Source organism: Rhinatrema bivittatum, chromosome 5 (genome assembly GCF_901001135.1).
Source record: "Rhinatrema bivittatum chromosome 5, aRhiBiv1.1, whole genome shotgun sequence".
NCBI lineage: Eukaryota > Metazoa > Chordata > Amphibia > Gymnophiona > Rhinatrematidae > Rhinatrema > Rhinatrema bivittatum.
In genome coordinates this window covers 12,109,385-12,123,507 of record NC_042619.1, presented here as the reverse complement: position 1 = coordinate 12,123,507, position 14,123 = coordinate 12,109,385, and the positions used below count along the sequence as shown (strand labels likewise).

At 43.6% G+C, this 14,123-nt stretch overlaps 1 protein-coding gene across 1 annotated transcript in view; it reads right to left on the bottom strand.

Annotated features, from left to right (window-relative positions):
- Nucleotides 1-782, bottom strand: part of LRIF1 (ligand dependent nuclear receptor interacting factor 1) — a 51,670-nt gene extending 50,888 nt beyond the window's left edge. Inside the window, exon 1 of the mRNA XM_029602016.1 lies at nt 333-782. Within this exon, the coding sequence (XP_029457876.1) occupies nt 333-385 (53 nt within the window). The 5' untranslated portion in view covers nt 386-782. The remainder of the gene's footprint in view (nt 1-332) is intronic.
- Nucleotides 783-14,123: the final 13,341 nt, after the last annotated feature.

Here is a 14,123-nt window from a genome sequence, read left to right as displayed (position 1 = left end):
TTTATTCTATATAGTTTGTCACCTAGAGCATCAGACAAGCCGAAGGGACATAAGGTAGTATGGAAACCCCCCTGCCCACGGTTCTTTTAGGGGAATTTCTCCTTTAACGTTAGGTAACGGTCAAAAGACTACAGCTCTCTCAATGTTTTCCCCCGAGAATGACTCCATCATGAAATAAAGAAAATATGAAATGCTATAGTTAAAAAAATAAAATAAAAAAATTTTCGGTGCCATTTTGCAAGGAAGGAAGCGGACAGCGCGATGCGGGGCTTGACCTGAGGCGGCGCCAGAGCTGGGCGGCAGCGCCACCCGGGCGAGGACCGGGGACTCACCTATGACCGGCGCCCGTCGCCGGCTCGGAGCCCGGCAGGATCAGCCGCTGCATTTTAGAGAGTCCGGGCGCCGGGAGGTGTAAACACCCCCCCTCCTCCTCCCTTCCGCCCCACGCGAGGGAAAGAAGGCGAAAAAATCGGCCAGATCTCTCCGCAGGAAACAGGAAAAAAGGCTGGACGCCCTTCCTCCTTTCTTCTTCCGGGTGGCCGGCGCTGACGTCAGCGGAACTCGCGCTTCCGCGAGGCTGCGATGTGAGGGGGAGGGGAGAGAGAGGGAGACACCTAGCGGCCGGTTCGAGCTCTGCCACGAGGACTTTCGGTTTCCCCAACGCCGCCGCCGCATCAGTGGAAGAGGGGGCTCAGGGGCCGCCACAGTTCCGCCGCCATCGCTCTGCGGAAAGAGACGAAGACGTAGATCCTGCCGGGAGAAGCAAAACGTATCTTAGGGTGCCAGGAACTCGGGGTTTGTAACTGGCCAAGCCACCTCCCCGGAAGTGACGTACAACACAGCCGCATTCGGGCTCCTCCCACTTGATGCGCAGAGAACCGTCCTTGTTTCGTTCACTTCCGGCTCCAGCTCCGTGTGAATTCGCGCGCCAGGATCGCCTCCTGGGCAAGATCTTCTCTTATTACGGGGCCAGACTCAGCCCCTCTTCATATCTTATTAATCTCATCATGATGTTTCACGGTGGGAGGAAGTAGATGGAAGCTGCAGTGTGATTGGCTGACGATTCTTTACCTTTAATGTAAATTAATGTCTTACCTGAACTGGATTGTTGCTATTGTGACAGTAGCAACTCCAGCTTAAGCCAGTTCTGACACTATTGAGTTGAATATAAGTACAAGTGATGTTAGAGAGGTAAAGGCAATAAGCTGTTAAAAATGTTAGTTGTGCCCGTGGTTGATGGCTGACCCAGTTGAAAGAATGCAGTGATTCAGACTGTAACATCAGGCATTTTATGGTTGCTTGTGATGGTGACTAAAGCAAAAAAAGGATATTTCCTAGTGTGTAGCAGATGGACTCAGAACCAATGGGTATAGTGTACTCGTGCTAGCAGTTGGAGACGGATCAGATTTCAATCGGACGTCAGCCCCTAGTACATATACCCCTGCAGGAAGTGCAGATCCTCAGTATTTTCCGTCTCCATAGCAGTTAGGAGCTATCTGCATGCTCTCCGAGCATTGGAACCAAATTTATTTCTTTTGGGGCTTGATCAGAGCAATAATCTTAAAGAGAAAGCACCCTAAGTGGCATCCAGGCATTCCATAATAGTGACAGGCCCAGAAAATGCAGATTGCAACGAGGCAACACATAAAGATATGCCATACTGAATCAGACCAAGGGTCCATCAAACTGTTTCCAACAGTAGACAATCCAAGTCACAAGTACCTAAACATTAAATAGAACACAATGTAAATTACCTAGATACCTAGTAAGTTACCTAGTTACCATGTAAGTTGCCATGTTATAATGTTGCCATGTTATAATATACCATGTAAGTTGCCATGTTATAATGTAAGTTACCTAGTTTCAATGTAAAATAAGCAGTCCTCCTGCCTTATTAGTTTATTGTTCCATGTGAACCGATATGATATCTCGATCGAATGTCGGTATATAAAAACAGTTAAATAAATAAATAAACATGCTACAAATTCTGGCAACAAGCAGTGACTATTCCCTATTCTTTTTTAAACCCAGCTATACTAACTGCCTTAACCTTATCCTCTGGCAATAAATTCCGGATTTTAATTGTGTATTGGATAAAATAGAATTTTTTCCTATTTGTTTTAAATGTGCTACTCACTAACTTCATGGAGTGCTCCCTAGTCCTTGTATTATCTGAAAGAATCAACAATTCACATTTACCTGTTCAAGTCCTTTCATGATATTTTAGACCTTTATCATATCCCCCCTCAGCCCTCTCTTCTCCAAGCTGAACAGCCCTAACCTCTTTAGCCTTTCCTCATAGGGGAGCCGTTCCATGCCCTTTATCATTTTGCTTTCCTTTTTCTGTACTTTCTCCAGTGCAACTATATCTTTTTTGAGATGTGGCGACCAGATTTGCACACATTATTCAAGGTGCAGTCTCACCATGGAGCGATATAGAGGCTTTATGACATCCTCAGTTTTATTTGCCATTCTCTTCCTAATTATTGCTAACATTCTGTTTGCTTTTTGACTGCTACAGCACACTGAGCCGTTGATTTTTTCAAGCCAAGTTCCATCCGTCACATCCTTTATCTGTAAATACACCAAACACTTAATATACCAATGTCCCTTTACTCAAATTTTAACTATCCAATAATATGTGGAATAACCCCTACCTCATCTCACCTGAGTACCTTATAATATCACACACCTTCAATTTGCATTGCAGAACTATACAACACTAACTCTCCCCGATAAGACCTACAACAAAAAAATATATCAATATATCAGTTTAATCAATAAACTTACAAACCTTATATTCAAATTCAGTACCCACCTTCTACATTGTTGAAATTTAATGCTTTCAATACAAGCTATCACAAACCGGAGCCACACAGGATGTGGACGCCATCATCCAAATGAGCCAACACCCAACAACCCAATGTTTACATATCGGAGTCCACCAATCAGATTGAGCCATGGACCCCAACTATCCAATCACAATACAGGTACCCTAAGTCAATCCCCTCTACAGAATTGGTAAACGCCTCGCACTCCACATTACTATTGAAACCCAGTGGAGAAGTGGTCTTTTACCAATAATTCGCCACAGGGCACGAGTAATCTCACCTCGAAAATCCTCCCAGATCTGTTGAATAACAAAAAGTAAAAACTTATCTATTCAAGATAGCTTTCGGAGACCTTGATAGTTTGAATACCTAACCCCAATAAGGTATATACCACCTATTCATATTGACAGCTTAACTACTCATTTCTTAGGGTTCTGGTTTCTATGAAACATAGTCTCTGGGATATTCTACTTTTATTTTTTCTGGCTTTTTACTTGTTTTTGTAAAAATAGTTTAGTTATGTTTAAAGGATTAGGGTTTATAAAGATATATTGTATTTTTTTTCCTCCTATTAATTTTAAATCCGAACAAATCCAAATAGCTTTCCTCCTATTAATTTTAAATCCGAACAAATCCAAATAGCTTTAGTCTACGCACCACCAGGAACCTTAGAATTAGATCCCTCTCTACTGATTGAACTTATAGCCAAACACATAAACGCCGACAAACCTGCTATAATCCTCGGAGACTTTAATTTACACGTAGATGCTGCTCCACAATCCATCAACTGCCAAACACTCCTTTCCTCACTCAACCATTTGGGCTTTACTCAAATTATCAACAGTCCTACCCACAAGGCTGGCCACACTCTGGACCTCATCTTTATTAACGAACCCTTTAACATTCATACCAACCCCACTTGCTCACCAGTTCCATGGTCAGACCACAGAGTCATCCAAACAACCCTCAGGATCAACATCCCACCTCCTCAAACCACTACCAAATCCACTATCCACTTCAGGAAACCATGCTCCCCAGACATACTCAGCGAAAAGATGTCCGAAGCATTAAACCAACTAGATCTCACAGACGCAACAACTGCAACTACCTCATGGATCAATATTAACAACAATATTGCAGATCAAATCTGCCCAACCACAACCAAAACTATACAACCTACATTAGACAACAGAAAACCTTGGTTTACACCCGAACTTAAATCCCTAAAACAATCTCTTAGAAAAAAAGAACAATGCTGGAGAAAAAAACCCAACCGCTTCAACACATGCCATCTACAAATCCCTCCTCAACACCTACAGGACTACCATCCTTAGAACAAAGAAAGAATTCTATGCAAAAAAAATACACCACTTCATTTTCGACTCAAAGGCTCTCTTCTCGTACGTCTCCTCTTTAACTAAACCATCTCCTCCTACTATCCCAGACCACCAAGCTCTCAACAAAGCAAACGAACTAGCCAACTACTTCAAGACAAAAATCACCAACCTTACACAATCAATCACATCCAACAGCCTTACCCTTACACACCATCTCACAGCCTTGCCACAACTAAACACAAGCCTGGATTCATTCGAGCTCACTTCTTCACTGGAGATTGAAAACACACTCAAAAAACTCAAACCTTCCTCCCACCCATCAGACCCATTACCAACAAATCTCCTCATCGCCATACCAAACACCATCTCAAAACCAATTGCAGAAATTATCAACACATCCCTTTCTCAAGGTTTAGTTCCTAACCAGTTAAAATTAGCAATCCTGAAACCACTACTAAAGAAACCAAACGCTTCCCCATCAGACCCAGCTAATTTCAGACCCATCGCAAACTTACCACTCATCGCCAAACTGATGGAAAAAATTGTCAACAAGCAACTGTCAGATTTTTTGGAAGAACATAATATTCTATCCCCGGCTCAATATGGCTTCCGAAAACGCCTAAACACCGAATCGCTCCTACTATCTCTCACGGACACAATACTAGTTAATCTGGAGAAAAAACAATCCTACCTGCTGGTTCTTCTAGATCTTTCTGCTGCGTTTGATACGGTAAAACACTCTACTCTAATAGACCAACTAGCCAACATAGGGATCAAAGGCACAGCGCTCAGATGGTTTCATTCCTTCTTAAGCAACAGATTCTACAAAGTAAGGATAAACAACAAAGAATCGCATCCAATCCTTACTGAGCAAGGAGTCCCGCAAGGATCCTCACTTTCACCCACCCTCTTCAATATCTACCTCCTCCCTCTCTGCCATCTACTCTCAAACCTCAAGCTTACTCATTACCTTTATGCAGACGACATACAAATCCTTCTTCCGATTACAGAATCCCTTCAAAAAACGATCACTTACTGGAACGAATGCCTTCAGCCTATTAAAAATTTACTCTCAAGCCTCAACTTAGTATTGAATGCTAATAAAACCGAAATGCTCATTGTCTCCCAGGATCCACTCACAATCTCTTCCAGCCTCTCTCTACCAAACGCAAATATCACGTTCTCACCTGACGTCAGAGACCTTGGAGCATGGCTAGACAACCATCTAAACCTAAAAAAGTTTGTAAATAATACCACAAAGGACTGCTTTTACAAACTGCAAGTCCTCAAAAAACTTAAACCCCTCCTTTACTTCTCCGACTTCAGGCTAGTACTACAATCCATCATTCTTTCTAAGCTCGACTATTGCAACTCCCTGCTTCTAGGAATACCCACCAACACTATCAAATCATTACAGATGGTTCAGAATTCAGCGGCTAGAATACTAACAAGCACTAACAAAAAGATCATATCACCCCCAATCCTTCGTAATCTACATTGGCTTCCCATTAAACAAAGGATACTCTATAAGGTACTCACTATCATCCACAAAGCGACAAACAAACTAGCTCCCATCACATTAACCTCTCAACTCCAACCGCACACGTCTTCCAGACCAATCAGAAGCGCATACAGAGGAACACTGCATGCTCCGCAAATAAAATCTTCATTGAGCAAACGAGCGATTTCTTCAGCAGGCCCCCACCAGTGGAACACGCTTCCCCCAGATCTAAGATTAGAAACTAGTCACCAAGAATTCAAAAAAAGACTTAAGACCTTTCTTTTCAAACAAGCCTTCCCAGACGCTTAATTCTACTCTGACGGACAGACATCCTATATATTAGGTATCTCCTAATCATGGACACCACACCAAGTCCTTTTTTAAGACTCTGCAACGGAACAATTATCTTTGAGTTCAAAAAATTCATTTCTATATATATATTTGGCACTGTTAATACGCCTTTATTCTACATTAAATAGTTATACTGCTTATATTAAATAATATAATTTTTATGTATTACCAGTTAAACTATAATTTATTTTATCACTATGTTAAATTGTCATCTAGTTAAATTGTCATCTAGTATTACCAGTTAAACTATAATATTTATTTATCACTATGTTAAATTGTCATCTAGTTATATTGTTCCATATGTTCTACTGTTCTATGTAAAGCTCCGCTCTCTGTTGGGCAGTTCATTGTTTTATGTAAACCGGAGTGATTTGTAGTCCCTACAAGAACTTCGGTATATAAAAATTAAAAATAAATAAATAAATAAATAAATAAATAAATAAATTTATTTTATTTGTTATTTTGGTTTTATTTTATTTTAATACAATTTTTAGTTACTTATTTCTGATGTTTTTTCTTTATAATCTAATTTTGTAAACCGTTTTGGTCAAACTTCGTTTGTAAAGACGGTATAAAAATATTTTTAAATAAATAAATAAATAACAAAAAAATCTAAGATCATCAACCCAGTGTCCACATGAATCCCAATGGGCCACTAAAAGCGCACCCTCCTTGTTATGACCAATATATATAAGATCACACGGATACACAATTCCATATATTCTCTCTCTGATCTACAGGAAAATAATCCATTAATGGTATATGGATATTTTAAAGCCGATTGGGAAAATTATTTAATAACCATCACATTATCACACACAGAACATCTGGAGCACCTCTGTTGGCCCAAACTTACATAACTCACATTCCTTCTGTCGCTCCCTTTTATCAATGTTCTCAAACTTCTATCCTTTTTTATAGCAAAAATAGGATTATTCTGAAATCCAGAATATGATTGTAACACAGGCCAACATTTCATTATGATGTCCCTGATGTGGGAGTCCCGAGACGAGTGGGATATGCAACTTATCATTCTGTCCACCTGAGACCGGGTAGCTGTAATTAATACATTTTCCCTATTGGCATATAAGCTCTTCTAACACACTTCCTTGGGTATCTCCTATCCAAAAATTTCTGGATAAGTCCCTGTGCTCTTATTCTATAATCCTGGACTGACGTACAAATTCTCTGATATCTCAAGAACTGATAATGGGTATGGACTCTCTTAATTTCAGCGGATGAAAACTCTTAAAATGCAAAATAGAATTTCTATCAGTTGGTTTAGTGTAAATTGTAGTAACCAGCCTATTACCTGACCATTGTACAACCATGTCCAAAAATGCAATGCTAAGACTGCTAAATTATAAAGTAAACGTCAAATTTGTATTCAGGGAATTTAACCACTTACTAAATTCTCCCAGTTGTTCCTCACTACCCATCCAAACCCATCCAAACCCAAACCCATCGGGATCCCCTTAACTTGTTTGTAATAAACTCCTTGGAACACAAAATAAAATTCCTTGATATCCACCATATGTTCGATGACAATACGTCTATTAGTAGGCACCCCCAACCTTTCCAATACCTGATGTATAACTTCCAAAGCCCCACATTGTACAGTGCCGTTATGTCTGCCGTAACCAATATGTGACTAGATTGTTCCACCTTGATTTTATCCAATTCATTAATAAAATGGGTCGAATCTCGTACATATGATCTAATTTCTCTCACATAACGGTTCAAATATTGATCCAATCCCCGATACAATCAGTCTGGCTGGCAGATTATCCATGGATTTGTGTAGTTTAGGTACAAAATAAATGTATGGTGGGATCGGACACCCCGACCCTAAATATCTGTACTCCTGTCTAGATTAAAAGAATTAGTCAAGAATGAGTCATATTTATTAGTGCGTACAAAAGATAGTCCTTTATTTAAAATGGACAAAACCTCAAAAGGGAAAGACTTAACAGATAAGTTCACCACTATATTCTGCTTTTCCCCTCCCCCAAAACACCCCCTTGAACATTATCGATATATCTTATTTGTGGAAATTGTATAGTTCGTGAATGGATGACATTCATTTGATCTGATGGTTGTAAGTGCCTCTGCTGCTCCTTCCACGGTTTAAAAAAGAAGGGGCTATATTGCTATCATCCCTCTCTCCACCTTGAATTCCATTAACAGCACTATTCAGGAACATTGAATTCAACCTTTCTAGTAGTATCCTTTCAACCAGGGTTATGCTTATCATCATCATCAGATGAATCATCTGAAGATGATGAGAAGTCCCCCTTCATTTTATTCCTCACTCTTCTATTTTTTGCATCCATGGGTGCACGTATCCTATGTTATGGTCTCTTTCATCTCTATAAAACTTAATTTCATTTTCTTAGTTTCTGCTTTAAACATATCCAGTTGCTTCTGACATTCCCCCACCTGGACCTGGACCTCGGTATTAAAAACAAGGGCCTTCCGGGGATTTGCGCTGTAGACGTGAAGATAGGCCTTATGCTACGAAGCGCCCTACACAGTACCCCATGGGCTGGTCACAGACCATGACGGTGACACGCCAGGAAGGGTGGACAAGGAGGAAACCTGGAAGCAGGACAAAGAGCCAGAGATGGGAACATCAGGATCAGGACTGGAACACGGAACGTCAGGAACATGGAACATCAGGACATCGAAGAGACGATGAAGGAGCTCCAAAGAAGAACAGGACCAGGAACATCTGGAACATCAAACGAGGAGCCATGTAGACACGAGCAGACCATGGAGGACCTTGAGACTTGGACATTGTTGCTGTCACGGAGACGTGGTTCACGGAATCTCATGATTGGGATTCAGCCATATCGGGCTATAACTTGTTAAGGAAGGACAGAGAAGACAGAAAAGGGGGAGGAGTGGCTCTTTATGTCAAAAACAATATCCACCACTCACAAAACACTAGGTTTGTATTGGAAGAATCTACCATATTCAGGTAGGACAGACCATTCAACCAGACCTCATACACAATATCCAGTGCTTCAGTGCACGGAACTGATACCACATATTTTAAATAAACTTATGTGTGGAGTGGTTCTAATCATTGGTCATTGGTTGTTAGGTTCAATTTCTTATTTTTCATTTTTTACTTTTTTTTCCCTCTTTTGATTTTTGCATTTGTGGAAAGTACTTATCTTAAAAGACGTTTTTGTTTATACGAAGTACTTATCTTAAACAATGTTTGCAGCTGATGTCTTTAAACTTAGGACCGGAACACCGGAGAAAAAGAAACAACTACGCCCAGTTGTCTTTAAACTTAGGACCGGAACACCGGAGAAAAAGAAACAACTACGCGTAGTTGTTTCTTTTTCTCCGGTGTTCCGGTCCTAAGTTTAAAGACATCAGCTGCAAACATTGTTTAAGATAAGTACTTCGTATAAACAAAAACGTCTTTTAAGATAAGTACTTTCACAAATGCAAAAATCAAAAGAGGGAAAAAAAGTAAAAAATGAAAAATAAGAAATTGAACCTAACAACCAATGACCAATGATTAGAACCACTCCACACATAAGTTTATTTAAAATATGTGGTATCAGTTCCGTGCACTGAAGCACTGGATATTGTGTATGAGGTCTGGTTGAATGGTCTGTCCTACCTGAATATGGTAGATTCTTCCAATACAAACCTAGTGTTTTGTGAGTGGTGTGATTAGGTGTTACACGAAGGTGAAGCAGTTTTTTGTGATACAAAAACAATATCCAAGCATCTGAGCTGCAACGAAGATGGGGCAAAGAAGAAGCATTATGGACCTTCCTAAAAAAAAGATGATGGGGCATCCATTTTTATTGGAGTGGTATACAGGCCTCCAAATCAAATGGAAGAACTTGACAGAGATCTGATTGAAGACATCTAAAAGATGGGAAAGAAGAGAGAAGTGGTGATTGTTGGAGATTTGAATCTGCTGGATGTAGACTGGAGAATCCCTTCTGCAGAATCTAACAGTAGTAGAGAGATAGTGGATGCCGTGCAAGGGGCTCTGTTCAAACAAATGGTAATGGAACCCATGAGGGAGGGAGCTACACTCGATTTAGTATTCAGTAACGGAGATAATGTCTCTAATGTCTGGGTGGGAGCCCACCTCAGCACCAGTGATCATCAAACAGTATGAGGCTAGATTTTCAAAGAGTTACGCGCGTAACGCTTTGAAACCTACCCCTGCGCGTGCTGAGCCTATTTTGCATAGGCTTGGCGGCACGCGCATGTCCAGGGGCTTTCCAAAATGGGTGATCCGGGGGGGGCCAGGGGCATGGTGGCGGTCCGGGGGCAGGGCCGAGTGCTGCCAGCCCACGCATGTTACGCCTGCTTCGGGCAGGTGTAACTCCTGAAAAAAAGGAGGGGGGATTTAGTTCGGGCTGGGGGGTGGGTTAGATAGGGGAAGGGAGGGAAAGGTGGGGGGGGATCGAAAAAAATGTTCCCTCCAAGGCCGCTCCGATTTTGGAGCGGCCTTGGAAGGTACAGGGAAAGCCATCGGGGCAGCGGGGCATCGGAGCAGCATGCGCATGTTATAAAATCGGGTGTACATTTGTGCACACCAGGTAGCGCGCACAAATGTACTCCGCGCGCGTAACATTTAAAATCTGCCCCTATGTTTTTATATCACAAATAGGATACGGTGAAGTCGCACGAAGATCCGAGTTTTGCAGTTCAAAAACTCGGATTTTGTTGAAATGGGGAAGTACCTGGAGGAAGAACTAGAAGGCTGGGAGAAAATGAGAGATGTGGAACAACAGTGGGCCAAATTAAAAGGAGCAATTACCAAGGCAACCAATCTATATGTTAGAAAGGTAAAGAAAAGCAAGAGAAAAATGAAACCTGTCTGGTTCTTGAAGGAGGTGGCTGATAATATTAAAGCTAAAAGAACAGCGTTTAAGAAATATAAAGGATCCCAAAGGGAGGCGAAGAAAGTAATCAAGAAAGCAAAAAGTCAAGCGGAAGAAAGGATTGCCAAAGAGGTAAAGCGAGGTGACAAAACATTTTTCAGATATATCAGAGAAAGGGGAAAAGTCCAAAGTGGTATAGTGAAATTGAAAGGGGGAAAAGGATCAATGTGTGGAGAGAGACGAAGAAATGGCAGAAATATTAAATGAATACTTAAGTTCGGTGTTCACTAAAGAGGATCCTGGAGAGAGCTTTAAGATGGCACTCTGAACAGACGTGCCAGAGAGAGACTCCTGAATTTCAGTGTTTTTGATTTTCACCATGCCTCATACCAAAAGAAAAGCACAGGTTAGAGGTGCAGAGAATACCTCTTCAAACATCTCAGCCCCATATAGGCAGCCTTTTTCCGGTAATACCCCCACTAACCCTAGGAGACCAGGTCGCTGGAGGGCTGGCTATGGAACGTGAGCCATCTTCCCAGACCGAAATATCTTTGAGCCCCAGATCACCGGCGAGAGCAGTGCCTCCAGGCCATGCGGAACTATTGAGACAGAGGGAGGCCACCGATCCGCCCGAGGGAACTCGAAATGGAGAAGGAGCGGCGTGGCAGCGTGAAATAACTGCAGATCTTACCCCAGATGAAGGTATAGTCCTGGGGAGGTATAGGTGGAGAGGGATTGGACTTTACTGCAAGGCTAGGTGATACTGGCCCGGAGGAAAGTGCTGGTGGAGCATTGGGTGGAGGAGGTGCTAATGGGGCTCAGGAAGCTCCTAAACTGGAACTGATATTACAACCCATGGAGGAAATATCCCTGGTGACAATATGGGGCACGCTCCAATCGCTTGAAAAAGCAATATTGGGACTTACCAAGGAAGTTATGGATGTAAAACATCAAGTGAAACAAAATGTTTGTGAAATAGTTCAGCAGAAGCAAAATTTGGAAAAAATGGAGGTTCGGCTAACTGAAATGGAGAAGGTTCAGACTACCATTATCCAAAGTGAAAATGAAGTTAATAGAAGGTTGGAAAAAATTGAAAACAACATGAGAGCACATAACTTATGCTTCTTAAATTTCCCAGTTTTGAAAAACATCGTGCCGTTGGATTTGTTGAAGCTTTATATCGCACAGGTTTTGAAAGTACCAGAAGAAATAAAGCCTAGAATAACTAAGGTTTATTACCTCTATTCAAATCAACAAAGTTCTGGAAATCAAGAAGAACAATCATTGCCTGACTTATCATTGTTACTGGAATCTTCTCAAGAAATGGTTGTAGCACAAAGGAGACCTTTATTAGTCTCCTTTGCATTTTTGATGGACAAAAGTAATGGGCCAGATTTTAAAAGCCCTGCACATGTAAATTTGGCTGGATTTATGCGCGCTGAGCCTATTTTGCATAGGCCCGGCAACGCGCGCAAGGCCCGGGATGCGCGTATGTCCCGGGGCTTTGAAAAAGGGGCGGGAAGGGGGCATGGGTGGGGTGCCAGTCCAGAGGGCGGTCCGGGGTGGGACCGAGGCTTCCGGCACTGTGGCCGTGCCGGAGGATCGTGCGCCGGCAGCTGGCCGACAGGCATAAATAAGAAAATAAAGGTAAGGAGGGGATTTAGGTAGGGCTGGGGGGCGGGTTAGATAGGGGAAAGGAGGAAAAGGTGGGGGGGGGGAGTGGAGGGAACGGGGAAAGCCATCGGGGCTCCCCTAGGGCTCGGCGCGCGCAAGGTGCACAAGTATGCATCCCCTTGCACGCGCCAACTCCGGATTTTATAACTTGCGCGCGGCTGCACGCGCTTGTTATAAAATCTGGCGTAGATTTGTGCACACCTAGTTGGGCGCACGAATCTACGCCTTTGCGTATCTCTTAAAATCCGGCCCAATATTTTTTTTTTATCAATTATAGTTTATTAACCATGTGTAATATTCAATACAGTACAAAATACAAAAATACACATGTATGGTTTGCAGTCAATAGTGTGAAAGACGTCTGGGATACAGAGGAGTTATACAAAAATGCATCAACAATGTGGTTGTATAGGGAGCATAAGTGAGAAATAGATGTTCCGTTGTCTACTGCTTTCCAGTCAAAGCTTATTAGTGCTTTACATAATGGGGTAGATTTTAAGAGGCGCGCGAACAGCCTACTTTTGCTTGCGCATCAGACTCAAGCAAAAGTACGCTGGATTTTAGTAGATACGCGCGGAGCCGCGCGTATCCACTAAAATCCGGGATCGGCGCGCGCAAGGCTATCGATTTTGTATAGCCTGCGCGCGCCGAGCCGCGCTGCCTCCCCCCGTTCCCTCCAAGGCCGCTCCGAAATCGGAGCGGCCTCGCAGGGAACTTTCCTTTGCCCTCCCCTCACCTTACCCTCCCTTCCCCTACCTAACCCACCCACCCGGCCCTGTCTACACCCCCCCCTTACCGTTGTCGGGGGATTTACGCCTCCCGGAGGGAGACGTAAATCCCCGCGCGCCAGCGGGCCTGCTGCGCGCCGGGCCGCGACCTGGGGGCGGGTACGGAGGGCGCGGCCACGCCCCCGGGCCGTAGCCACGCCCCGTACCCGCCCCCAAAACGCGGCCGACACGCCCCCGAAACGCCGCGTCGACCGGGCCCGCCCCCCGACACGCCCCCGACACGCCCCCCTCCGAAAACCCCGGGACGTACGCGAGTCCCGGGGCTCTGCGCGCGCCGGGAGGCCTATGTAAAATAGGCTTCCCGGCGCGCAGGGCCCTGCTCGCCTAAATCCGCCCGGTTTTGGGCGGATTTAGGCGAGCAGGGCTCTGAAAATCTACCCCAATATGGGGGATACGTATTAGGGATGTGAATCGTGTTCCTGATCGTTTTAACGATCGGGTTCGGCTTGGGGGGGGGGGGGGGGTGGAATCTGATCGTTACGAGATGTGAATTGGAATCGGTTCCGATTCCAATTCACATCACTAATTTTTTTTAGTGAGGCCCGCGCCGATAAAAAAACCCCCACCCCGACCCTTTAAAATTACCCCCGTAGCCTCCCCCACTCTCCTGACCCCCCCAAAAAACATTTTACACATACCTGGTGGTCCAGGGGGGCCACGGGCAGCGATCTCCCGTTCCCAAGCTATCAGCTGCACTAAACAAAATGGCGCGATGGCCCTTTACCCCCCCCCCCCAAGCTGGCCAAAAGTCCCTGGGGGTCCAGCGGGGGTCTGGG